Consider the following 22,268-nt stretch of genomic DNA (forward strand, 5'->3'; position numbering starts at 1 on the left):
AGGGGGGATCTTGTGGCCTGTTACAAACTGGTCAGGGGGGATCAGAAGGCATTGGGGGAGTCACTGTTCCCCCGAGCACAGCCAGGAGTGACCAGGAACAACGGTCACAAGCTGGCAGAGGGTAGGTTTAGGTTAGACATCAGAAGGCGCTATTTCACGGTCAGGGCGGCTAGGGTCTGGAACCAACTTCCAAGGGAAGTGGTGCAGGCTCCTACCCTGGGGGTTTTTAAGAGGAGGTTAGATGAACACCTTGCTGGGGTCGTTTAACCCCAGTACTCTTTCCTGCCATGGCGGGGGGTCGGACTAGATGATCTGCTCAGGTCCCTTCCGACCCTAGAAACTATGAAACTGTGACCCAGGAAGGACCTGGGACATGCCATGTATTCAAATAAAAACTTGTTAGAAACCAGCTACAGCATTTTTCTACATTTTTAAAAAAACTTCTTTATGGCTGCTTGGTCATTTTTGAAGATCTATTTTTATCATTCGATAATTACTTTGCACATGTAGGCTCTCCAGAATTACTGCATAGTCAAACGGTTAATTACATAGTATATGTAGCATGTGCCAGGGCCTAAACCGCTTCAGTAGTGACATGCCACACATTCAAATTAAAACTTGGTAGAAATCAGTTATAAAAATATTTACAGTTTTTGAAGCAACGTATTTGTGGCTGGTTGGCCTTTTTATTGTGCAATAATTGCTTTGCGTGTGTAGCCAGTCTATAAGTATGGTACAGTTAATTGCACAATAAATGTAATATGTGCCAGTGCCCATAGTGCCTAAGTAACCAATGTGGGGACCCATCTTACAACATTGTACTCCTGTAAGAATGTTATTTATAAATTCCTGACCCTTGCAACAGCACCCTCAAGCATATACTCCTGGCCTGGGTAAACTGGGTAGCGTTACTAGGTGCCAGGGCCAGTTAGCTGGTTCCCAGGCTACTTACCCTACTCTTATGGACACAGAGACATGACTACCTTACTTCCTGTTTCAGATCCTACTGCCTGAAGCAACTCAGTGTGCTTAAGTGCATTACTGTGATGTATGGTAGATTTACCCTGCAGATGTAACCACCATCACATTTGAGTAAGGTTTGATCTGAAACCCAGTCTAAGGACAGATTCCTATTGACTTCCTAGAGCAGTGGGCCAGACTGTGACTGGGTAAGAATCTATGAAAGAGAGGATGCAGGATCTGGCACTTTATTCCATTATTTCCCTCATCACTGGCTGTACACACACGAGTTGTTTTTTAAGGACTACAGAGTTAATCCAGGTTCATTTTAAAATCTGACTTTCTCCTGCTTTACTTTAAGGAGTGTAAACATTTTTCCATTATCGCTGTTTCAGAAACAAGTCGAAGTGCTTCAGTGAGCAGTGATGCAATAGAAAAAGAAAAAAGAGGATTTCTGGGTTTTTTCAAAGTTAATAAAAGAAGCAGCAAGGTAAGTGTTTATATTGTGCTCAATAAGTTGTTTTCTTTCTAGCTTCCTTTTCAGTCCCTTCTATGTGTCTTATTCTGAAGGTTTGTTCAGTAGGAGAAGAATAAACTACTTTAGGCACATGCATCTTGAACGTTTCCATGTTCCCTGCATGTCTTTCAGCTCTTAATTGAAGGAGTTGAGTGTATTGAACAGCTAACAAAAGACTTTGTTTTTTAAATGTCAAGCATTTGAGTTCAGTAGGCATTAATAAGGGCAAACATTTGTGAATAAGTCACTTCCCTTCTCATTAACAACATATGCTACTATGTGTGCATTTATGAAGGAATCCATAATGTGCAAAGTATCCCTATATATAATAGAAATGACATCTCTTTATATAAAACAAAAACAAATACTTAACGGCATTTCTGCTTTGTGAACATGATCTTCAATTTTTGATTGTTTGTAAGTTTAGCAATACCTACGTTCAGTAATATCTGCAATTGCAGCATTGCCAGCCCTATGCCTTCAAAAATTATAAGAGTGTCTTAAAACTCGTGAGGAAAAAGTAGTAAACTTGGGGCTCATTGTTTTGATTTTCACATCTGAGTTTGTCAGATTAAGTTTTATCATGATTTTAAACTTTCTCCACAACCATGGGAGCTGGCTTTCTATTTTTTATTTATTTATTTTGAGATTTACACTGAATCCCATCAATCCTGGAATGTTAAGAAAGGTATCAAATACCCAAGACTCTCAGTCACATTGCAAAAATTGGCAACATTGCAGATGTTTAGCTCTGTTGTCCAGTGCAGGTCTTTTTTACATACCAATGTTGAAATCCTGGCCTTAAAGGCAGTTTTGCTATTGGCTTAGCTGCAGCCAAGATTTGGCTTAACTTTACCCTTATTGTCAAATTTTACTTTTTTAGACGAGTAAGTGATGGATATGCAGCAGCAATCTTTTGAAAGGGAAAATTTTACAGGGAATATTTTGTCTATGGCTTGCAGAACTCAAAAATTGCTGAAGATGCTTTTCTAGAAACACTTGCTACTGATCACAGAGGCTAAACCTGCACAGTTTCAGCCCACAAGGTGAATCTTCCAGGAAGCTGAGAACATGTAAAAACACACATTTATAAGGACAACTGTTTTGCAATCTTAGTATCACTAAATGAATGTGATAAAGTATTATTAAAGTTCACCCCTCTAGGATAACAGCCTGGCAAAGGAATGTTTCATGTTTCTTCATTCCTCCCAAGACTACGCCATTACACTCAGAAAGTTTGTAAGCATGTTGGACTATTTACTGGGAAATATATGCTTAATGACATTGTTGGTATTAGCTTAATCCTGGAGAGTCTTGGAGAGTCAGATTTTTAGAAGTGCACATCTAAGCTTTCAAAAATGTTTCAGAGCCAATGTTAGGGTCAGATGTTTGAAAGATCTCAACACTTAGTATGTCGCAGGACATGCTGGTCACTGAACTCTGTTGTATATCTGGTCTCACCGTTTTTGAATTCATTGTAAATGACACCTCTGAACTGGTTGCTTTAAGAGACAGAATTTAAGTCAAGTAAGTGCTGTTATCCTCAATAAGAAATTATTTTTGCCTTAAAAGTGAAAAATTGAAGTCCTGAGAGATTGCAGCTCACACTGTCAAACAGGAAGTTTTTAGCAAGCCAGGAAGTTGAACCACATTTTCTGGACTCTAATCTAGTATCTTAAACATGGAACTGTCTTTTATTCAGCTGGGCTGCATATAATAGTTCTCTGGATGTAATGTGCTGCTTGCTTTTTTCCCACCTTTCTAAAAACCTCTTACTGGGGCCTGTAAGCTCTTGTCAGTTTAGTTGATTCCCCTCACATACCTCAGGTTTGATTTGCAGGATTTTTGCTTTTACAGTCCTGGGCTTCTCCAGAGAAGATCATAATATTTTTTCTGGAAATCTTGCCGGAAACCATGATGTTCTATGACATCCATTTGGGACTAAACTGAAATTATTCTGGTGTGAACTAAGCATCATGCCATGTTTGCCATCCCCTTTCATTCTATACATTTCTGGGATTAGGCAGGGAAGAAATTGACATTCTGATCTGTGTTTTTTTTCCTCAAAGGAACCTAAAGGTATTAATACCCAAATCCCAAGATATCAGACCAGATTTTTACTTGCATGACGTGCATGCCTGGCTATGGCCCTGATAAATACAAAAGGATTTGGGAGAAGGCAGAAACTATAAACAGACCATAAGATACATATTTTACAAATACAATAAAAGATGCAATTCTTTCTTGTTGCTACTTTTGAGCGCTTATGAAATTTTCTGTTCTGCATTTCAGTCTCCCTTGAGTCACAGCTATTCTGTTGTATTACTCTCTTGCCTTTTTTTCTCCAGTAAGGGCTTGAGTGTTTGTGTTGTTTTCAATATACTCTGACCCATTATGATCCTCTATATCTGCGGCATGTGTTTGTTTTACACCCTGGTATGGCCTGTACTCTCTGCACAAGGTCTGTGTATTAGGGAGTAGCACAGAGTGGCAGCACATTTGCAGGGTGCAAGGCTGCTTATTATGCCCCGGGGAAGATGTGCTCTGCCACACTATTTCATGAGACAGATTGCTCCCCAGTTCCTCTTTATGGGCCATTCTGAAGGCAGGTACAAGGCCTAATCTCAGACCCTCCCCATCACCCTCTTGCCACTGGAGGCAGTAAGGTCTGAGCAGGGTCTTACAGTGCCACTTGAACAGGCTTAGCACATTGTAGAAACAGATGTTTCTTGTGTTGTTTTTTTCCATGGATGTGTTGGATGCTTGTTTGTGTTGCAGAAGGAAGAACATTTGAGGATGGACAGTGATTGTAGTGATGAGGATGTATTTAGTTCTGCAAGTGAAAGGAACGTGGATGTAAGTACTAACATGGCCTATAGATGCTGCTGCTACCTTGACTTTGCAGTTCAAGTCAGTAGAAATTACTGCTTTTCGAGCTGCTTGTCATAAAAGAAATAACAATAGTGAAGTCCATCACAGGTCTGCCAAACTATACATATTGGGCACATAACTTGCACTTTTCTAACCAGATAAAATGCAGCCCAGCACCTTTCAGTAAAAGTTCCACTGACTTCACTGGAGCTGGCATATCACCTAAATATCTTAATGACAAACTATGAGCAAAAACGGATTCATTGTATCCCTGTGCATTCCTATGCTCAGCCATTTTTAACAGAGTATTTGCTTGGGTTTTTTTTTAAATGTTAAAAATAGTAGACCCTCCTATTGCTGGATGCCTGCAGCAAGCTCTTTGGAGAGCCTACACTTTAACTTTCTTGATCATTGTGACAATCAGGGAGGCGGGGGCAGGGGTTGCTTGAGGACTTTTCAAAACTTTTTAGAGGAACTTATTGGTAGCATCTGAGGACACTGAAACCTGAGCTTAAGCTTCCAGGTCACTGTGTTCAAAAAAGGGAAGTCAATAGAAAAGGGATGCTAAGCTTAAAGGTAAAAATCAGTGGCAGAGATAAGGGGCTGGGAAGAAAATGTCTGATGAGTGAAGAGGGACAATAATGGAACAACTCCCAGACCTGAAAAGTCATTGAAAGGAGGCTGAGACAAGAAAGATGGATAGAACAAGTGTGGGAGAAGCAAGGGGAATGTGAGGTGAAAAAAATTCAATTTAGCAAGTCTGTGAAGAATTGTACAGTCAAGGGGACAGAGACAAAGGCAGGTAGAGTGCTAAGGGACAGGGTAATAAAACCAGTGAGCTCATTACAAAGAATTGGCAAAGTGCCTTAAATCTTACCCAAAGGAGTAACACTATCTTGTAAGATCACAGTAATATAACTTAAGGCACAAATGAATCTTGAAATCAGAGATAAAGGAATGTGCCCTTTGTACTCAATAGCTGGAACGTTTTCAAGTCAGGTGTGTAATCCTTTATTTCTTCTCCAAGACCAATACATCTTCAAGTACAGTGTTAGTATTGTTTCAGTATTTACCTTTCTCTGCTGGCATTCCCTGATACTTTCTCTGGCCTTGATCCTACAAAGATTTATGCATGTGCTAAAATACAAGTACACAAATAGTCCTTTTAACTTGGAGTTATTTGGTTAGTGTTCCTCAGAAAATAAGTAAGTGTAGCTGATCTGTTCAGCAGTATGCCGAGTCTTCCCTGATACATGTACTTGAAACAGGCTGGAAATACATCAGAAAATACCTGAACAGACCAGGCTGTAGGTCTGAAAAATGGGCATTATGGGGCAGTAGGACAAAAAGAGGTGTTCTTAGCTCATCTTAGGTAACTCATGGTGATTCTAACAAGATACATTTCTAGTAAAGACGTGATACTTAATATTTTTTCACAAGTTAGTTAAAAGTTTTATCTCACCTTAACTTGTGTTAAAACTACAAATAGCCTTGAATGTATTAGGATTTTACCTCATGTTACGCTGACAAGTCACGTGAACCCAGTTTTTTTTCTTTCTCCTAGTGAAAACAAGCCTTATAACCTCAAGTAGAATTTAATGGCTCCTTCCAGTCTGTGTATCTGACAGTGGCATTTTAACAGAAAGAAAATTTAAATGGGAATGTGTTTAGGCACCAGATTTTATTTTTCTTGGGTTGCATTGCATTTTGGTCTATAACTGTGTGCGTGTGTGTTTACTTGTTGTTACAATAATACCTGGATTTTAAACTTTAAATTCCAAGAATGTCTCATCGTATTTGTCACAGTAGTAACATCTAATAGAAGCTAAACCTAATGCTGAGATAATTCAGAGAAGCCATAAATAGCTTTGCAAAGGTCATGTGTCCGTAAAGTTTGCTTTACTCTTGTTTTACATAATGTCCTTTCAAATGAATGATTTATGACAGAAATGAGCTCACAGAACTAGAAGACTGTGGGCTTTGAGAATGCAAGCATTTAAGGATTTTGTTTCTAAACACTTAGCATGTTCCTTTTAAGTAAAATTACTTTTTATTTTACTTGATGTATATTGGTAGTATTTTAATTACTGCTTATACAGAAAAAGAAGTGATCGTAGTTTATATTCTTTGTGACCTGCAGCTGTGTCGCATTGTGCTCTCTCAGAATAAGGAGTAGACTGAACCAGTACTGGCAGGTGAACACCTTTAGCGTCTATATATGTGCTCCTGGTTGGGGAGCGGGAAGGTACGTTAATTAGAGCTCTGAGAGCCGCTCTAATTAAATCACCTGCAGCATCACATGTATTCAGCATCCCCGGCTAATTAGCACACGGAGCAGAGCTTCATCATGTGTATAGGTGCCCCTTGGTGCTGAAAGAAATGTTATTGTTGCCTCCATAAGTAACATGTAATCCTATGACAGCTGTGATGAATGGGCAAGCATTCAGATATGGTAAAAAAGCCATGACCGCATCACCTTTCTTTTGAGAATTAGTGTTATTCTGGTACCTACATTTTCAGTTAAATACGGTTTGTGACATGCCCTAACTTACATAGCATCACTGTATACTATTGAGCACTTGCATTTTGGTGATGAATGAAGTAGTCCTATATTTATCTCCTTATGGGGCTAACTCTGATACCATTAACTGAATTGAGTACAGGCCACCCTCGCCATTCGCGGGGGATACGTTCTGGAGATACCCATGAATGGCAAAATCCATGAATATGGCACTGCGTTCATGAACGCAGCGCCCCCAGCGGTTTGGGGGGGGGGGGCACAGCTGCGCTGGCAATGGCAAGAGCCTGGCAGCAGCAAGTGCAGAGCTTCCGAGGAGCTCCTGTAAGCGTATTTAAGATGTGGGTTCAACATTTGTGAATATCTGAAACCGCGAATGCTGAACCTGCGAATAGCGAAGGTTCCCTGTAATTCTTTCCATGGATAGTGTCATTGAAGTTAAGCAGCAAACTCTTAGACTAATGTGCTGCTTAGTGTAGACATTGGTTTTGGGGTCAGTCCGTACATTTAAAACATACTTTGAATCCTGCACAATGAAAGGTTAGATGTTAATATATTACTTTTATCAAGACATTATGCAACAGACATTTCCTCCAACTCCTGCCAAAATTCTGTTCCAAGCTGTTTTCAGTTCTGGACCACATGTAGCATATTTTATGTTGCTGTATGAAAATTCAGCATGAGTTTCCAATTTGGTTCTGAGCTCCCTGAGTGAACAGGTGCTAGACTACAGAACAAGGGGATATATGCTCTGATTTTTCTAAGGAGAGAATATCTGGCATTGCTCTTCAGAGACTCACTTCTGGGTTACTTAAGGAAGAAACTTTATAGGCCCGCACAGGATCCTTGTTCAACTTTGCATGCCAAAGAAAAAAAGGCATTGTAACACAGCACCTTTGAGGGCTGAATGGGGGGAAGAAAGGGTTCTGGAGCTGCTTTCTTGCTTTCTTTTCAACGTAGCTTGAACATCAGAGATCTGAATGTTGATGATTCGGCATTTCTTTGCTGTGCTGAGCCATAGACCATAATGCAGTTCTGGAATCTTGTATTATTTGTATGAGAGCCAGACAATGGAAAAGCAATGGGAGGAAAAACTAAAAAATGTTTGGGTCCTCATCAGACAAAGTTTATGCACTCATTACAGCAGTCAAACTATATTCAGTACCATGTTTGTACAAATTAATATGGGGTTGCTAGTACCTCCAACAAATATTTAGACGTTCTTCAGAACCCAGAAGTAAAAATGAAAGGACATGTGTTGATGTAATCAGTGAATAGGAGGAAACGGGAGGAAAAAAGCTATAATTTTACAGAGTTAAAGAATGTATTAAAAAATAATTTTGTCCACAGAACCCACAAAACATATAACACAACACCACACCAGTAAAAAGCTCTGTGGGAATAAAGTTAGAGAGAATATCTGAATTAATAAAACTCTTTCCCTTGAATTATTTTTTCCTTGTGAATGGTTGCTGTCAGCTGTGTCAAAGCTAAGAAACAGACCTGTGTTTGTTTACTTTGACTTTTCATCAACTGAGTGTGTTAAGGATGCCTGCATTATACATACCAAAACAGAAGTGAAGCATATTTGTTACTATTTTCTGCACTCACCTATATTTGGAAGGATATATAGTTTCCCGGCTAGGATTTAGAACAGCCCACAGAATAAGGGAGTAGAGGTAACTTCTGCCACTTGGTGTCACTATCATCAAAAGAACATCTAAACTAGATGAAACCTGATATTCAGACCAGCAGCAGCTTAAATTAGTTGTGTTTATTTTGGGAGGTCTTTATATTTTCATAAATCAGGAGTAAGAAAATATATCCTAAGTGCTGAAGCACATGTATCACTAATGTAAAATTTATTTATGTAATAAATCGGATTGGAAAAAAATACTTAAGTACAGCCAGGCACTTTTTTTCAGATGTTTTGAAACTTCATCACGGAGCATGTTTCATCACAGAGTATCACATGAGGTTTCTGCAATTCAGGAAAGGATTTCAGCAGTGCAGTATACAAACATTTCCTTTTTAAAATCATGTCTTCCTTTGTGTACCTACCTAGCATTCACCACTGTAAATAACTGAGAATCAGTTAACCCAGGTGTGTTGTACAGTCCAATAGTGCTGTGTCTGAATGACATAAATTATAGCCATTTTTATTGTGTCTTTGAACCTGAAGACAAAAAAAATCAAGTCAATTCAACTCCAGTCTGAAAATCAAGCCTAACATCCTCTTAATGTGCATGTTCATGTTTTACCTACAGCTGTCTGGGTTGGTGTTTATATCACCATTTTCCATTGCAACATAGAATGGCTCTGGTATCTTAGAAGTAGAGCACATTTTCAGTAAAAAAACAAAAAAAAACCCCGATTGCCTTGGTATTTGAAAAAGTTGTTCATTTTGGTATTGGGTAGCCAGATACACAGGTTGTGGGTATTAATAACTTTGGGTGGTCACCGTTTAAACTTAAGGAAAACTAACTTTTTCTTGTAAAAATATTTCTAAACAGTTTTTGTTCATAATAGATGGCAGTATATAATAAATACCCTTTGTAACAGCTGGAATTGTACCTCTAAGTGGTACAGCTTCCCAGAAGCTGAGACCCTAGATGAGAGGTGCTCCAGTAGCTTGTGTTCTTTTACAGAAGCAGCTGAAATACATCCCTGAAGGAAGAGACTCTCTTCCAAAATCTTTCGGCCCAGAGTGATTACTGTACACTGCTGCCTTTGCTCAGGATTCTCGCAAGGTCACGTGTCTTGCCCAGCCAAGAGCAAAGCTGTACAGTGGCCATATTGTCTACAGCAACACAAAAACCTACTTATTTTTTTACTGATATTGTTTCTGATCCTCAAGGTTACTTCGAACTCACTTTTCCTTTGCCCAGTGCCCTTATGGATGCTTAACAATTTTGTTTACATTATTTTTTGCATCATTTATCATATTTGCAGCTATACAGCCAGAACTTCCCTAGGTGTAAGTCAGCACAGCTCCATCATCTTCAGCAGAACTGTATCAGTCTACATCAGAAGGGCCTGGCTCATTCTTCTGCCCTCCATCCCTACACAATTTTGTTTAAAATGTTGTGTGAAGGATGGAAAAAGCAGCCAAAGACCCAAGATAAGTGTTCCAAATGCTGAAGGAGGTACAGGTTGTCCCCACATATCTGATGGCTTGTAATTGTAGAATTGTAGGACTGGTTTTGTAGCTGGGATGGTTCAGGGAATGCATGATGGAAGCAAGATTTGTGAGGTGAGATCAGATCTTTTATTGGACCAATTATGCAGTTGGTAAAACTGTTTGACAAGCTTTCAGGGATTGTGTGTCCTTGGAGCATTTGTCTGCCTGAAGGCTTGTCTCAGATCTCTCCTAACTATAAAGTTGGTCCAATAAAAGTTATGATTTCACCTTACAAATCCTGATTCTCTGTGAATATGTAACCAGTCACTATATCAGGTGACAGCAGATGGTGCTCAGGAGTGTGATACATGGTTCCTGGACTGGCTGTGTATTGCATACAGGTTCCATGATATAGCTTTGTTTATCAGGGGGAAAAGGTGGGCTCTAAATATTGAATACACTTTTCAATCTTAGGCTTGCTGTCATTTGGTTCAGTCTTTCTGTCAGCTTATCTCTGTTAATTCAGCATCTAGTAACACTGTCTAGGCACAAGTCTAGGTGATTCAAAGCTTTGAGCATCAAAAATGGATTATCTAGAAATGGTGAGAATCAGTTTTAGTTTATCCATAGCCCTGGTGTAGCCAGTTGGATTGTGACTGGCACTCAGAGAATGGCTTATTAAGGGAGAGGACAATCAATTGTTATCTGTGTCCACTGATGGTAGGATAAGACAGTTGTTTTCACCTGCAGTTAGGGAGTTAAATTTTCTTTAGCTATAAGGACGGTTAAGCACTGGAAAACAGGTTACCTGGGAGGTAGTGAAATCCCTGTCATTGTCAGATCTGTTCCTTAAAATCTCCAAACATGTCTTAGGCCTCAGAGTAGGGGAAGAGGTTGGATAGCTGTTGGAGGCCCTTTGTAGCCACCCATTTATATGAGGTGAGCATTTTGGAAAATTATTAAGGTGATAATGTCAAAAATTAAGAGTCAGAATATTCCAGCATGTGGGTTTACATTCCATACATTCTTTAATTATTCTATATTGTCTTATTACATGATTACATTGTGTGTGTGTGTGTGTGTGTATTTGTAGAATTCTCAAGATTTTAGATTTTCTAAAATCAGTGAAGCTTGTGCTGACCATGTACAAACTACTATTTAAAGAGTTTTTTACTTTCAGAAAAATTCACCTGTGCAAAATGTTGACAGCTTGCCCTGGTGAAGACAAAGCCACATCTCTGAAACAATGGTTTCTCCTTGCCAGATTTCATCATCCTGGTCCAAAGCATAGAAGCATTAAGAGCTTTGAAAGAGAAGATCTCCAGAGTTTTTTTACATTATAAAATTGGGGGGTGGGGGAGGGTGTTCCTTAGTCTTGTTCTCAGAATCAGCTAACCAGCTTTAGGTAACATTGTGAAGAAGAAAAAAAGCCTAGAATGGAAAAAAATTCGATCCACAGAGTTTGTTTCACAAAGTTACAAGAAACTGAAAATAGGTTATTATAATGGAGACGGTTCAGCAGCTTCCATAATGAGCTGGACTGTGTTACTGGACAGCCACCTATAATGAACACATTCAACTCGGATCCATTTGGCTTCTGAGATGTCAAAGGGCTTGTCTGTTCCACAACAGGTTTGAGGAGATGCTGCAAACCTGAAAGTTCACTGGTGAGTGTGTTCTGAGTTTGTCCCTCTGTACCTGCTCTTGAGCCTTCCATCTCCAATAGGCCTATTTTGGACACCTACTTTCTCAGCAATGTCAAGACTTGGGCTTTTCTGGAAAGGCCCAGAAGTGAAGCATTAGGCACCTGGGACGCTCTTACATTGAAAAGGCAGAGGTGTAAAGCATCCAAGTGTCTACAGAATTATGCCTGGAACATGGGGTTTGAAGATTGCCATTTCAGACATAGGTGCTAAAAGTGGTAGTTAGGTAAGACTGAGAAACCATGATGGTTTTTTGTGAATCCTTTTGTTAGGCTGTGTCTACATGAGATGCTGACTGCGCAGTCGTTACTGTGCAGTTGATTAGTGCTTGTACACAGAAATACTAAATGTCTCCACAGTAACCGGAGTTACTGCACCGTAGCATCACTGTACAGCTTTTTCATGACACTGACTGCAGTAGTATGGTGTCATGCTTTCTATCACATGACATGACTGCACAGTACTTATGGGCTACTGTGCAGTTAGTGTCTCATGTAGACATGGCCTTAGTGTCTGATTTATCTGAGTTCCAGCTTTCCAGTGAAATCACGAAATTACATCAGTGGAAAGCTAGAGTAAAGCAGCAAGTGATGTCCATGTGTTTGGGTTTAATTTGCATAAATGTCTTAGTACTATACTCAGAAAAACAGAACTATAATTGCTTTTACTTTTCTAGTGACATCTCAGATGCTGTTTCTCTAGTATTTGATATTTCCAGAATCCTCTTAGTGACATAACAATCTTGTAATTCACATCTAGTTATAATTTATTTAGAGTGTACTCAGTCCAATTGGTAAGAGCACACTGGAGTTGGAAATATCAGTTTTAAGGAAATGTTTATCTTAGGACCATATTTTTACACTATTTAATAAACATGCATACAATTTCATAAAAAGGGATTTCTGCACATGTAAGATCCTGTCTGTATTTCAGTTTGGGAATGTCTGGGTGTGAGCTAGGGAATCATTAATTGCATTCAAAAGCAAATTTCTGTTTGATTGACAAAATATCTAAAATTTCCTTATAAAGATTTTTAGATTCCAAATTATTCACTACTGCAATGAACCAGATTAGTGTGTGTTTGTGGCACTGCCTTTGGATGAAATAAAAAATGCTATAATGAGAAACTCTGTAGTATTGATATGCAGTGAAGTTTATTTTTTCTTCTAGTGGTAAGGGCCTATGTTTTTTGGAGCAGGAAAACTTGAGTCACAGGTAGCCCCAGTGTCTTTGTTAGAGTAATATAAATATCATACTGGCATACATAGAATTTGAAAATATTACAATTTTTGCTTCTACTCATGATGTGAATTCTGTAATATAAGTGAGAGCGCTACTGAAATTTGTCTCTTTTCCAGACACCTCTGTGAAATACAGAGATTTGATTTCATTAAAAGCGAAGAAAAACAATCACATTTCTTTTAATTAGATGATCTCATGATATTCACATGACATTTTTTGACATCCTGTTGTTCATCAGTCACATTGAACAACTTGATGGTAGGAAAATCGTGTCTTAAATACTTTTGGCAGGTGAAGGAGGATTTGCAAAACATTTCTTGCTAACAAGACACAATACAGTTTTACTCTTAAGAAGAGAAAATATTAGTCCAGTTGAGTTTTAGTGCTCTTTTCTTTGCTGCACAGAAGAATTTATATATCTTTATATGGGTCTAATTCTGCCTTCAATCTTCACTTTGGCATAAATGAGAATTTGCACGTGAATCAAGAGCTATATAGCAGTAAGAAGAGTTCTAAGAGTTATTCACACTGTCCTTGGCCTTTAGTACAGGAATATATGTTGTAATTTATGCTAGCCTACAGCCTAAGTAGCCATTTGACAGATTTTTCATCTGCTTCTTCACTATCATGAGACCAGATTTTGTTGCACTCTAGGACCAGAGTACATGACTAAGGTATTTTGTGCATAATTCAGGACTTTTTTTCTGTTCTTAGCATAGTTTCATAGTTTCATAATTGGTAGGGTTGGAAGGGACCTGAGCAGATGATCAAGTCCGACCCCCTGCCATGGCAGGAAAGAGTACTGGGGTCAAACGACCCCAGCAAAGTGTTCATCCAGCCTCCTCTTAAAGGCCCACAGGGTAGGAGCCAGCACCACTTCTCTTGGAAGTTGGTTCCAGATCCTAGCTGCCATGACAGTGAAGTGTCACCTCCTGATGTCTAGTCTGAATCTACCCTCTACCAGCTTGTGACCATTATTTCTAGTCACTCCTGGTAGTGCTTGGGGGAACAGGGACTCCCCCAATGCCTGCTGGTCCCCCCTGACTAGTTTGTAAATGGAGACTAGATCCCCCCTCAGCCTTCTCAGGTTCAGGTCCCTTAGCCTCTTCTGATAGGGCCTGACCTGCTGACTCCCAATCATGTGGGTGGCCCTCCTCTGGACCTTCTCCATGTTGTCCACATCCCTCTTGAAGTGCGGTGCCCAGAGCTGGATGCAGTACTCCAACTGCGGCCTGACCAGTGTTGCATAGAGGGGGAGTTTGACCTCCTTGGACCTGCTTGAGATGCATCTATGGATGCATGACAAGGTACAGTTGGCCTTCCTGATCACGTCCCCACACTGTCGGCCCATGTTCATTTTGGCATCGACAATGACTCCAAGATCCTTTTCTGCCTCTGCACTGACAAGAAGGGAGTTCCCCAGCCTGTAGGTATGGTGCTGGTTCTTCCTCCCCAGGTGCAGTACCTTGCGCTTGTCAGTGTCAAAACCCATCCTGTTCTCATCCGCCCACCCCTGTAGCCTGTCTAGGTCTGATTGCAGCCTATTCTTCCCTTCTAGCGTGGCCACTTCCCCCCACATCTTAGTGTCATCTGTGAATTTGAACAGCGTGCTTTTTACACCCCCGTCCAAGTCGCTGATGAAGATGTTGAACAGTGCAGGCCCAAGGACCGAGCCCTGGGGGACCCCACTGCCCACATCCCTCCAGGTCGAAAATGACCCGTCCACCACCATTCTCTGGGTGCAGCCCTCCAGCCAACTAGTGACCCATTTGACTGAGTAGGTGTCGATGCCACAGTCTCCTAGTTTTTTAATGAGAATGGGATGAGAGACAGTGTTGAAGGCCTTCCTAAAGTCCAGAAAGACTACATTCACTGCTACACCTGCGTTTAAGTATTTTGTGACCTGGTTATAGAAGGCCACCAGGTTGGTCTGACAGGACCTGCCTCTAATGAACCCATGTTGGTTGCCCCTAAGCGTAATTTCCCCTGCTGGCCCCTTGTGGATTTGCACCAGGGTAGTTCTCTAAAAAAGCTTACCCAGGACCAAGGTAAGACTGACTGGCCTATAGTTTCCTGGGCCCTCCTTCCTCCCTTTTTTGAAAATGGAGACCAAAGTGGCCCTTTTCCAGTCCTCTGGCACCACGCTTAATCCTCTGGCAGCATGCTTAATTTAAATGCAGGCACTCTATCCAGCTTTTGGGAAAGGATAAGAAATTGCAAAAATGCAATGAATGGTAGTGGTAGTGAGTCTATATCTTTTATAGAGTGTTCTAAGCCTCTGAGTAACTTCTGTTCTCAGATATAATAGTTCACACTTGAACAAAGCCTCAAATAGGATGAGATAACACTGTAATCATGAGAGAGGGTTGTATCATCTCATTTTTATATAGATAAACTGGAAGGGAGTGAAGAAAAGTCCTAGCCTAGGAAAGTGCTTAAACATGGGCTTAATGTAAGCATGTGAGTATGCCTATAGGCATCAAGTACAGCTCCTTTTGTGCTTCAAATTTAGCACCTGCTTATGTGGCTTGCTGAATCGGTACAATAGTAGTAGACCCAGAAACGGTCACAGGTCCTGCTCTGATCACTAAACCAGTGGTTCTCAACCTTTTTTGTACCAGGACCCATGTGTGAACATTGATGGCCAGCCCTGACCTAGTGTCCCTCACTCCTGAACCTCTGCCTCCCACCTCAGGCCCCGGCCCCACATTGTGTGAGGCAGGAGGGGTTGTATGGGGCGGAGGGCCCCAAGCAATGAGCTCTGCCAGCCTGCAAGGAAAAAGCCACCATTTCCCATGTTTTTCTCCTTTAAAGGAGAACCCATTTTTAAAGTTTGTTGATCCATTTTTAAAGTTTGTTAGCAACCCTTTCATATATTCTTGCGACCCACTTTTAGGTTGCGACCCAGGGTTTGAGAAATGCTGCACTAAAACCCTCCCTTTCCTACATACAATAGGAAAAAAAGTATGCGCAAAAATTGACAATGTGCTATGTTAAAATTTTTCCTCTCCTGGTTATATTTTTTCCCCTTATTTATTTTCATCGCAGCAAAATTTCATATATATGGTTGGATTCTGATCTCAGTAAGAATAGGATATTACATAAAGGGAGTCATTTCTGGTTTATGGCCATATAAATGAGAGCAGAATTCGAGCAACAAATTGCAATACCAAAGCTCACCTTATAAAAACCAAACAGTGATGGATTTGACAGAAAGGAGGGAATGGGGGACATATAAGATGATTAATCAAGAGTTCCCAGCAGCAAGCTTCTCTTGCTTTCATTCTGGCAAATGTACAGATGAGAGATACTGTTCAGAGACTGTTTCTGCACAGAGAAAGCCCTTCAGATATAAACATTAGAGCAGCTGGCACGGGAGATTAGCAACATGGTGGTGAGAAGGAGGTAGGAGAGTAGAGTGGCGCCATCTAAATTTAACTAATGTTAACGAAGTGCCTTCTTCTGATATAAGGGATTGGGAACCCTGTGTGAACTAGCCCTGAAGCACTGGCAGTTACACAAGTAATTAACTGGTGCTTATAATATTGCCTCTCTTAGAAGTCCCCAATTTAAGGGTTTTATAAAAGCCACACTGGGAAAACACTTTAGACTAATGAACCCCCATGCTATACCTACACAAACTCAGCACTTGCACACTTTTACAGTTTTGCTTGTGGTTTTTAACTATATTTTGACATAGTGTTCAGCTTCTAATTTCATCTGGCTGACTGTTAAAATAACAGAAAGAAGCATGCTTGAGCAGCACTCCAGTTAAGGGATGGGAGGGTGAGCTGCCAGTGGGCAGAGTGGTCCCTGGACTATGGGGGGGGGGGGCTGGTGCTTCCCTCCATAGCAGTGGTGCCCCACCCCCCCAGGTGGCACCCACCCACAGGAACCTGACTTGGGCAGTCCGGGGGGCACCACAGCTGCTGAGGGAAGCACCGTGTCCCAACACAGCTCAAGCAGGCAGGCAAGCTCCGGGCGGGGGTGTGGGCATGGAGAAGATCAGGCTCACTGCTTTTCTTGGGCAGAGCTTGCTCGGGCTTCCTGCAGAGCCTTGGAGCTGCACAGAGCCTGGTGCTTCACTCTGCGGCTGTAGGCTGCACCCCAAGTCATATAACACACATTACGCCACTGAATTCCCTACAGCGCCTGGAATTAATGTGCAATACGCTGCCAAGATGTGCAAACAGCAACACCATTAGAGCGATGCAAAAGCATTTAGCCCTCTTTAAAGTGTCACGCACACATGCCTCTCATTTCAGCTTAGTATATACATGCTAGGCCGAGTCAAGGTCCTTTTTATGTGTCATTCTTCATTCAAAATCTCTTGGTCCACTTTTAAAAGGAAGTTGTCCCTGTAAGAAAACTCCTCTTTGAGGGTACAGATGCCTAACCCAGGATTAAATATCTCTGCAGCTCCAATAAGTATTTATTCATTGCATTTGAGTGAGTGAAATGTAATATATCTCTCCTATGGGAAGGATTTCTGAATCTTGTGTTAATCAGAGTCATATATGAGGAAATCTTACATTTTTGCCAGTCATAATCACAATGCAGCTCATACCACATAGGGCTAAGTCATAGAGTAACCAGGAGCCCTGAATTAGGGTGTGCCATAGTTGCACCAGCCTCTGAGCAGGGAGTGAAGGGGAAACGAGCACAAGCCTACAGACCTGGTTAGCAGTGAAGGGGACAGCAAAGCATGCTAACTGTCCTGCATACCCTGGGCATCTCCTCTTACAGTGTGGTTCCACACTAACTCCAGTAAAGTTCTGTTTCATTAGCACTTTCCCCATACGTCACTAGCCACACAAACTGTTGGGCACCTAAGGAATTATTTATGAGTATGAAGTGTTCATAGGTCAAGTCCCTGCATCCTAAAGTTACCAAAACCATATTTAGGCCTGGAACATCCCTTGCAGTTTCAGTAGGATGCTGCATACTAATAATGGGGGCACGTTTGTTGGAGAGTTTCACTTCCCCATGAGTTTCCACTGGGGAAATTCAATTTGGGGGACAAAAAAAAATCAGATATCTGCTTCTATCCCTTGTAAAGTTGTTAAAACTTTTTATTAATCTTAGCAACGTATGGAGAAGAAAGGTGTGTTGTAGAATTAGTAAAAGTGAAGTGACAGTTGGTTTATGTTGTATTACATAATGAAAGTTCTTTGGGATAGTCTGCGTACTCAGAGCTTATTCAAGTCAATGGAAGGACTTCTATCAACTTCATCAGATTTGGAGCTTTCAGGCATTGTTAATACAACAAAATTGTAGAAAATCTTTCCTCCAATGCTATGTTCAGTTCAGTCCAGTATGGATAAGGCCTTGGTAGCCTTGTTATGGGCTCCTAAAGTGGGCAGTTGACATAGATGGGCATACTCAAGTTGGTTAATTCTCATTGGTTATATTTTTGTATTGGCCAAAACAGTATACACATTGAAAACTGCAGAGGAAGATGAAGTATGTACAGTGCCAAACAAGGAGTTGCTTTGACTGAAAATAATTTGTTTCCAGAGCAGTTTTTCCTTTATTATCTAGGGCTGTGTGTAGGCATGGGAACAGCAGGGAAAAATTCCCAGGTGCTTCCAAAGCAGTTTTCTTAAAACCAGTGGGAGATGAGATGTAAAAAAAAAAAAAAAAGCTTGGTTAACTTCCCAGGTTTTTACCAGTGTCAGATAAAACTGGCAAATGATTCTGGCACAGTGCTGTCACTGGAAAGGAAAAAGAAGATATAAAATGATACCTCAACTGAGGAATAGAGAAGCAGCATTTGATAAAGTTCTGTGACCACTTTACCTAGAAGTCACCAGCCACAAAAAAGGAGCATGGAGTGTTGAGTGCCTGCATCGTAAAGTTACCATAACTGTTTATAGGCTGGGCTCTCTCCTCAGTCTCTTGTAAACTAACTCTTGCCACCTTAGCAAATGACCTCTTGATTAGGTCTATGCACAGGACCTTTTTGCAGCTCCAAGCACTGACATTTTTCTGTCTTCTCTACTTCAGATTCATGTTTTGGAATTTTCTTTCCTTTGCCTCTTCTGCTGCTCTTCTCATCAGGCTCTGTCCTCCCACTCTCTCTGTTTTCTACTTATTGTGTCCTCTCGTTTTCTTTTCTCCTACAGCCTCGATCTTTGAATGAGCGTATTGTCCACCTAGCTTCATTTCCACTCCCCATCTTTGTACCTTCTTTTCCATTCCAGCTCTTTCCCTGTTTCACTTGTATCCACTTAGGTGACTGGCCCTGTTACATTACCCTCAGCATCTCTCCTCTTTGTCACTAATCAAAGTATGATATTTTCTGACACTCTCACTTATAGTTTTGGAGCTGCCTTGACTTTTCCAGTCTCAGCTGCGCCCATGTCACATACAGCCATTTCCTTCCCTTTCCAGTTCCCATAATTCATCCCTTCGTTTCCACAGTGTGAGCCTGTGCTCTTAGTTCTTATCTCATTACTTGCAGCTGTCTCCCCCTGGCTTGCTCCATTCTGACCTTGTTCCTCCCGTAGAATCTTATTCTTCCTTGAATTTCTGCATCTGCTGCCACTCCTCTTTCATATCAAGTAAAATTTTTTTTTTATATACTCTCCATATTCCCCATCTCCATGTTCCCCGTTTTTTTATTTCTTCTTTCATTTCATCCAGTGCTCCTGTCCTGCTTCTTACCTCTGCCTGTTACTTCATTACATCACCTTGTCGTCTTTGATAGCTCCCAGTTCTGTACTTTTTCCATACAGGCCCATGTGTATGGAGTAGCTTCCCTTTTAACCTACATCAAGTTCCCTGTAACTCTTCTATTCCAAGCTTTCCCATATTCCCACTGTTCATTGAAGCTTTCAAGCTTCAGTATTCAGTAGAGCAAAGCTGTGCAAAGCTTTGAGTGCTGATTCTATTCGGAGGAGATTTGGCCCAATTTGGTGGCTGAATCTCCAAATCCGAATTGAATTGGGGACCAATAAAAAGGTCTGAATCGATTTGAAGCTCTCTGGATCTTTGGAAAAAATTTGGAGAGCTTCAATGATTCAGGCAGTCCCCGCTGGCTGCAGCAGGGAGCTGGAGCCAGACTTGGAGCTGGTAGGTAGGGGATGGGAGCTGGAGGAGGGGGAGGGGACCATGGGGGGACCCCTGCCAGGTCCCAGCCCTTGCCTGCTCCCCCAGTCCCTCCCATCACCCCCCATCCCCTGTCTTCTCTCCCCGCCACCCATGACTGCCCCACCCGCCTCAGCTCCTGGTGCTTTAAAAAAAAGCCCCGACTCACTGGATGCTGCTGGGCAGGGGAGCGATCCCCACTGCCCCATGCTGAATGGGGGGCCTCTGTCACAAGCCCCCCTACCCCTCTCCCAGCCCCACCATGGCTACCCTGCCTGGCCCAGCTCCAGCCCTTTAAGAAGAAAAATGAAAATAACCCTGGGCTCACCAGCTCCTGCAATGGCCTCGGAGCTTTGTGGGGCTTGTGCAGAGCCCCCCACATGGCACAGGGTAGCAGGGAGCAGCGAAAATCACCCCCCCACCGGGCAGGAACTGGTAAGTCTGGGGTTTTGGCGAGGGAGGGTTTCCTTAAAGGGCTGGAGTTGGGGCGGGCAGGACAGCCATTGGGGAGGGGCTGAGACAATAGGGGGGGAGCTGGAGGGCTCATGCAGAGACCCCCATGCAACGGGGGGCAGCAGGGGATCACCCTCCCTGCCCTGCCCAGCAGCACCCGGTGAGTGGGGCTTTTTTTTTTTTTTCCAAAGTGCCGGGAATTGAGACAGGCAGGGAAGCCATTGCCAGGCTGAGAGAGCGGGTGGAGGTTGGGCCTGGGTGATTCAGCTGAATCAATTCGGGACAGTGATTCGGATCACCTAATTGAATCACTTACCTAATTGACTCACTGTCTCCCGAATTGGCCAGATCTGAATCCGAAGCGAATACAAGCTGTTTCACACAGGTTTAGTATCCAGACCCTTCTTTGTATGATTTGCTCTCGTTTTTGTCTTCTACAGTACAGAGCAAGGGCTTTCATCTCTTTGGCACAGAAATAGTACCATACAACGTGTGTGTGTGTTTCTGGAATTATTTGAATGATTACAAATAATGGTAATTTAATATAGGCATAGAAATAAGATGCTGCATGGGGTATAAATCAACATAAATTACTCCATTATATTGTTGTCTATTACATTGCTCTCTCTTTCTTTCTTTTATGTATGGTCACGTTGAATTGAGTTTGTCTTTCCTGTTTCCTTTTATTCATCTAACATGGTTGTTTATCAGCTTTTTTAAAAAGATAAAGAGTCTGTTGGCGTGGACTGAAACTTTTTGACAATGTGCTGTTATTTTAAAAAAAACACAAAACACCAAGGGAACCACTGATTTCTGAAAAGTAATATTTCAGCAGCATAAATATGTAGATGGACCTCCACACCAGGTGGTGTGCACTACGTACAGATAGCATATCCCCAAAGTTTAAAATATGAAAAATATATCGTGGCATGCGAGACAGAAGTGTGATCACATGCTGCTGAAATGTACTACCAATCATTTCACACTTGTATGAAATGTAAACAAACCTCATTCTAACCTCTCATTGTCGGCATTCCGGACTGTCACCTGCTAATTAACTTGACTGGAATTTGCACTCAGACTCATTTTACAGCCTGCACAACCTCCTGCCAGATTGCTGGACAATAAAATTTACATTAAACTTCTCAGTTGGACAGAAAATATCCACCACAGGGGCTTTTCATTGCTGCATGCACAATTGTCTTGTTCCAGCTGAGTTCAGAATATCCCAAACAAAAAGTGGAATATTTACATTATACAGATTTTTGGATTACAGATGCATATAAAAATATGTGAGCGTATTTATGTGTTATTGTACAGCCTGATAATATAAGGTATTTAGCCTTAGTGGGAGTTGACTGAGCACTGAGCATTGTGGAAGCATGGCCATGGATGTTTTAATGATTTAGATGTTTTTATGTAGGATATATACTCACAGTTAATTCTGTAACATATACACTTCCGCTGCTAAAGAGATATTCTATACTAGTTTAATGTGCATAGTTATACAATTTAGAGAGACCATTTAAAAACATGTACAAGTCATCATTTTTGAACTGTTAGCAAACTATTATTCCTGGAAATTGAGATGCTCAGGGAAGGAAGATATATGTATTGTGTGTGAAATAGTTTCTAGGGTCGGAAGGGACCTGAGCAGATCATCTAGTCCAACCCCCTGCCATGGCAGGAAGAGCACTCGGGTCAAATGACCCCAGTAAGGTGGTCATTCAACCTCCTCTTAAAAACCCCCAGGGTGGGAGCCTGCACCACCTCACTTGGAAGCTGGTTCCAGAC

At 41.5% G+C, this 22,268-nt stretch overlaps 1 protein-coding gene across 1 annotated transcript in view; it reads left to right on the forward strand.

The window, feature by feature from the left end:
• Window positions 1-22,268, forward strand: part of COBL (cordon-bleu WH2 repeat protein) — a gene marked incomplete at its 3' end in the record, with an annotated part of 305,644 nt that overhangs the window by 124,007 nt on the left and 159,369 nt on the right. The window contains exons 6-7 of the mRNA XM_019518370.1: window positions 1,356-1,450; window positions 4,256-4,333. Coding sequence (XP_019373915.1) covers window positions 1,356-1,450; window positions 4,256-4,333 — 173 coding nt within the window. The remainder of the gene's footprint in view (window positions 1-1,355; window positions 1,451-4,255; window positions 4,334-22,268) is intronic.

This window comes from Gavialis gangeticus, unplaced genomic scaffold (genome assembly GCF_001723915.1).
Source record: "Gavialis gangeticus isolate Ggan-Ray unplaced genomic scaffold, GavGan_comp1, whole genome shotgun sequence".
NCBI classification, from domain to species: Eukaryota; Metazoa; Chordata; order Crocodylia; family Gavialidae; genus Gavialis; species Gavialis gangeticus.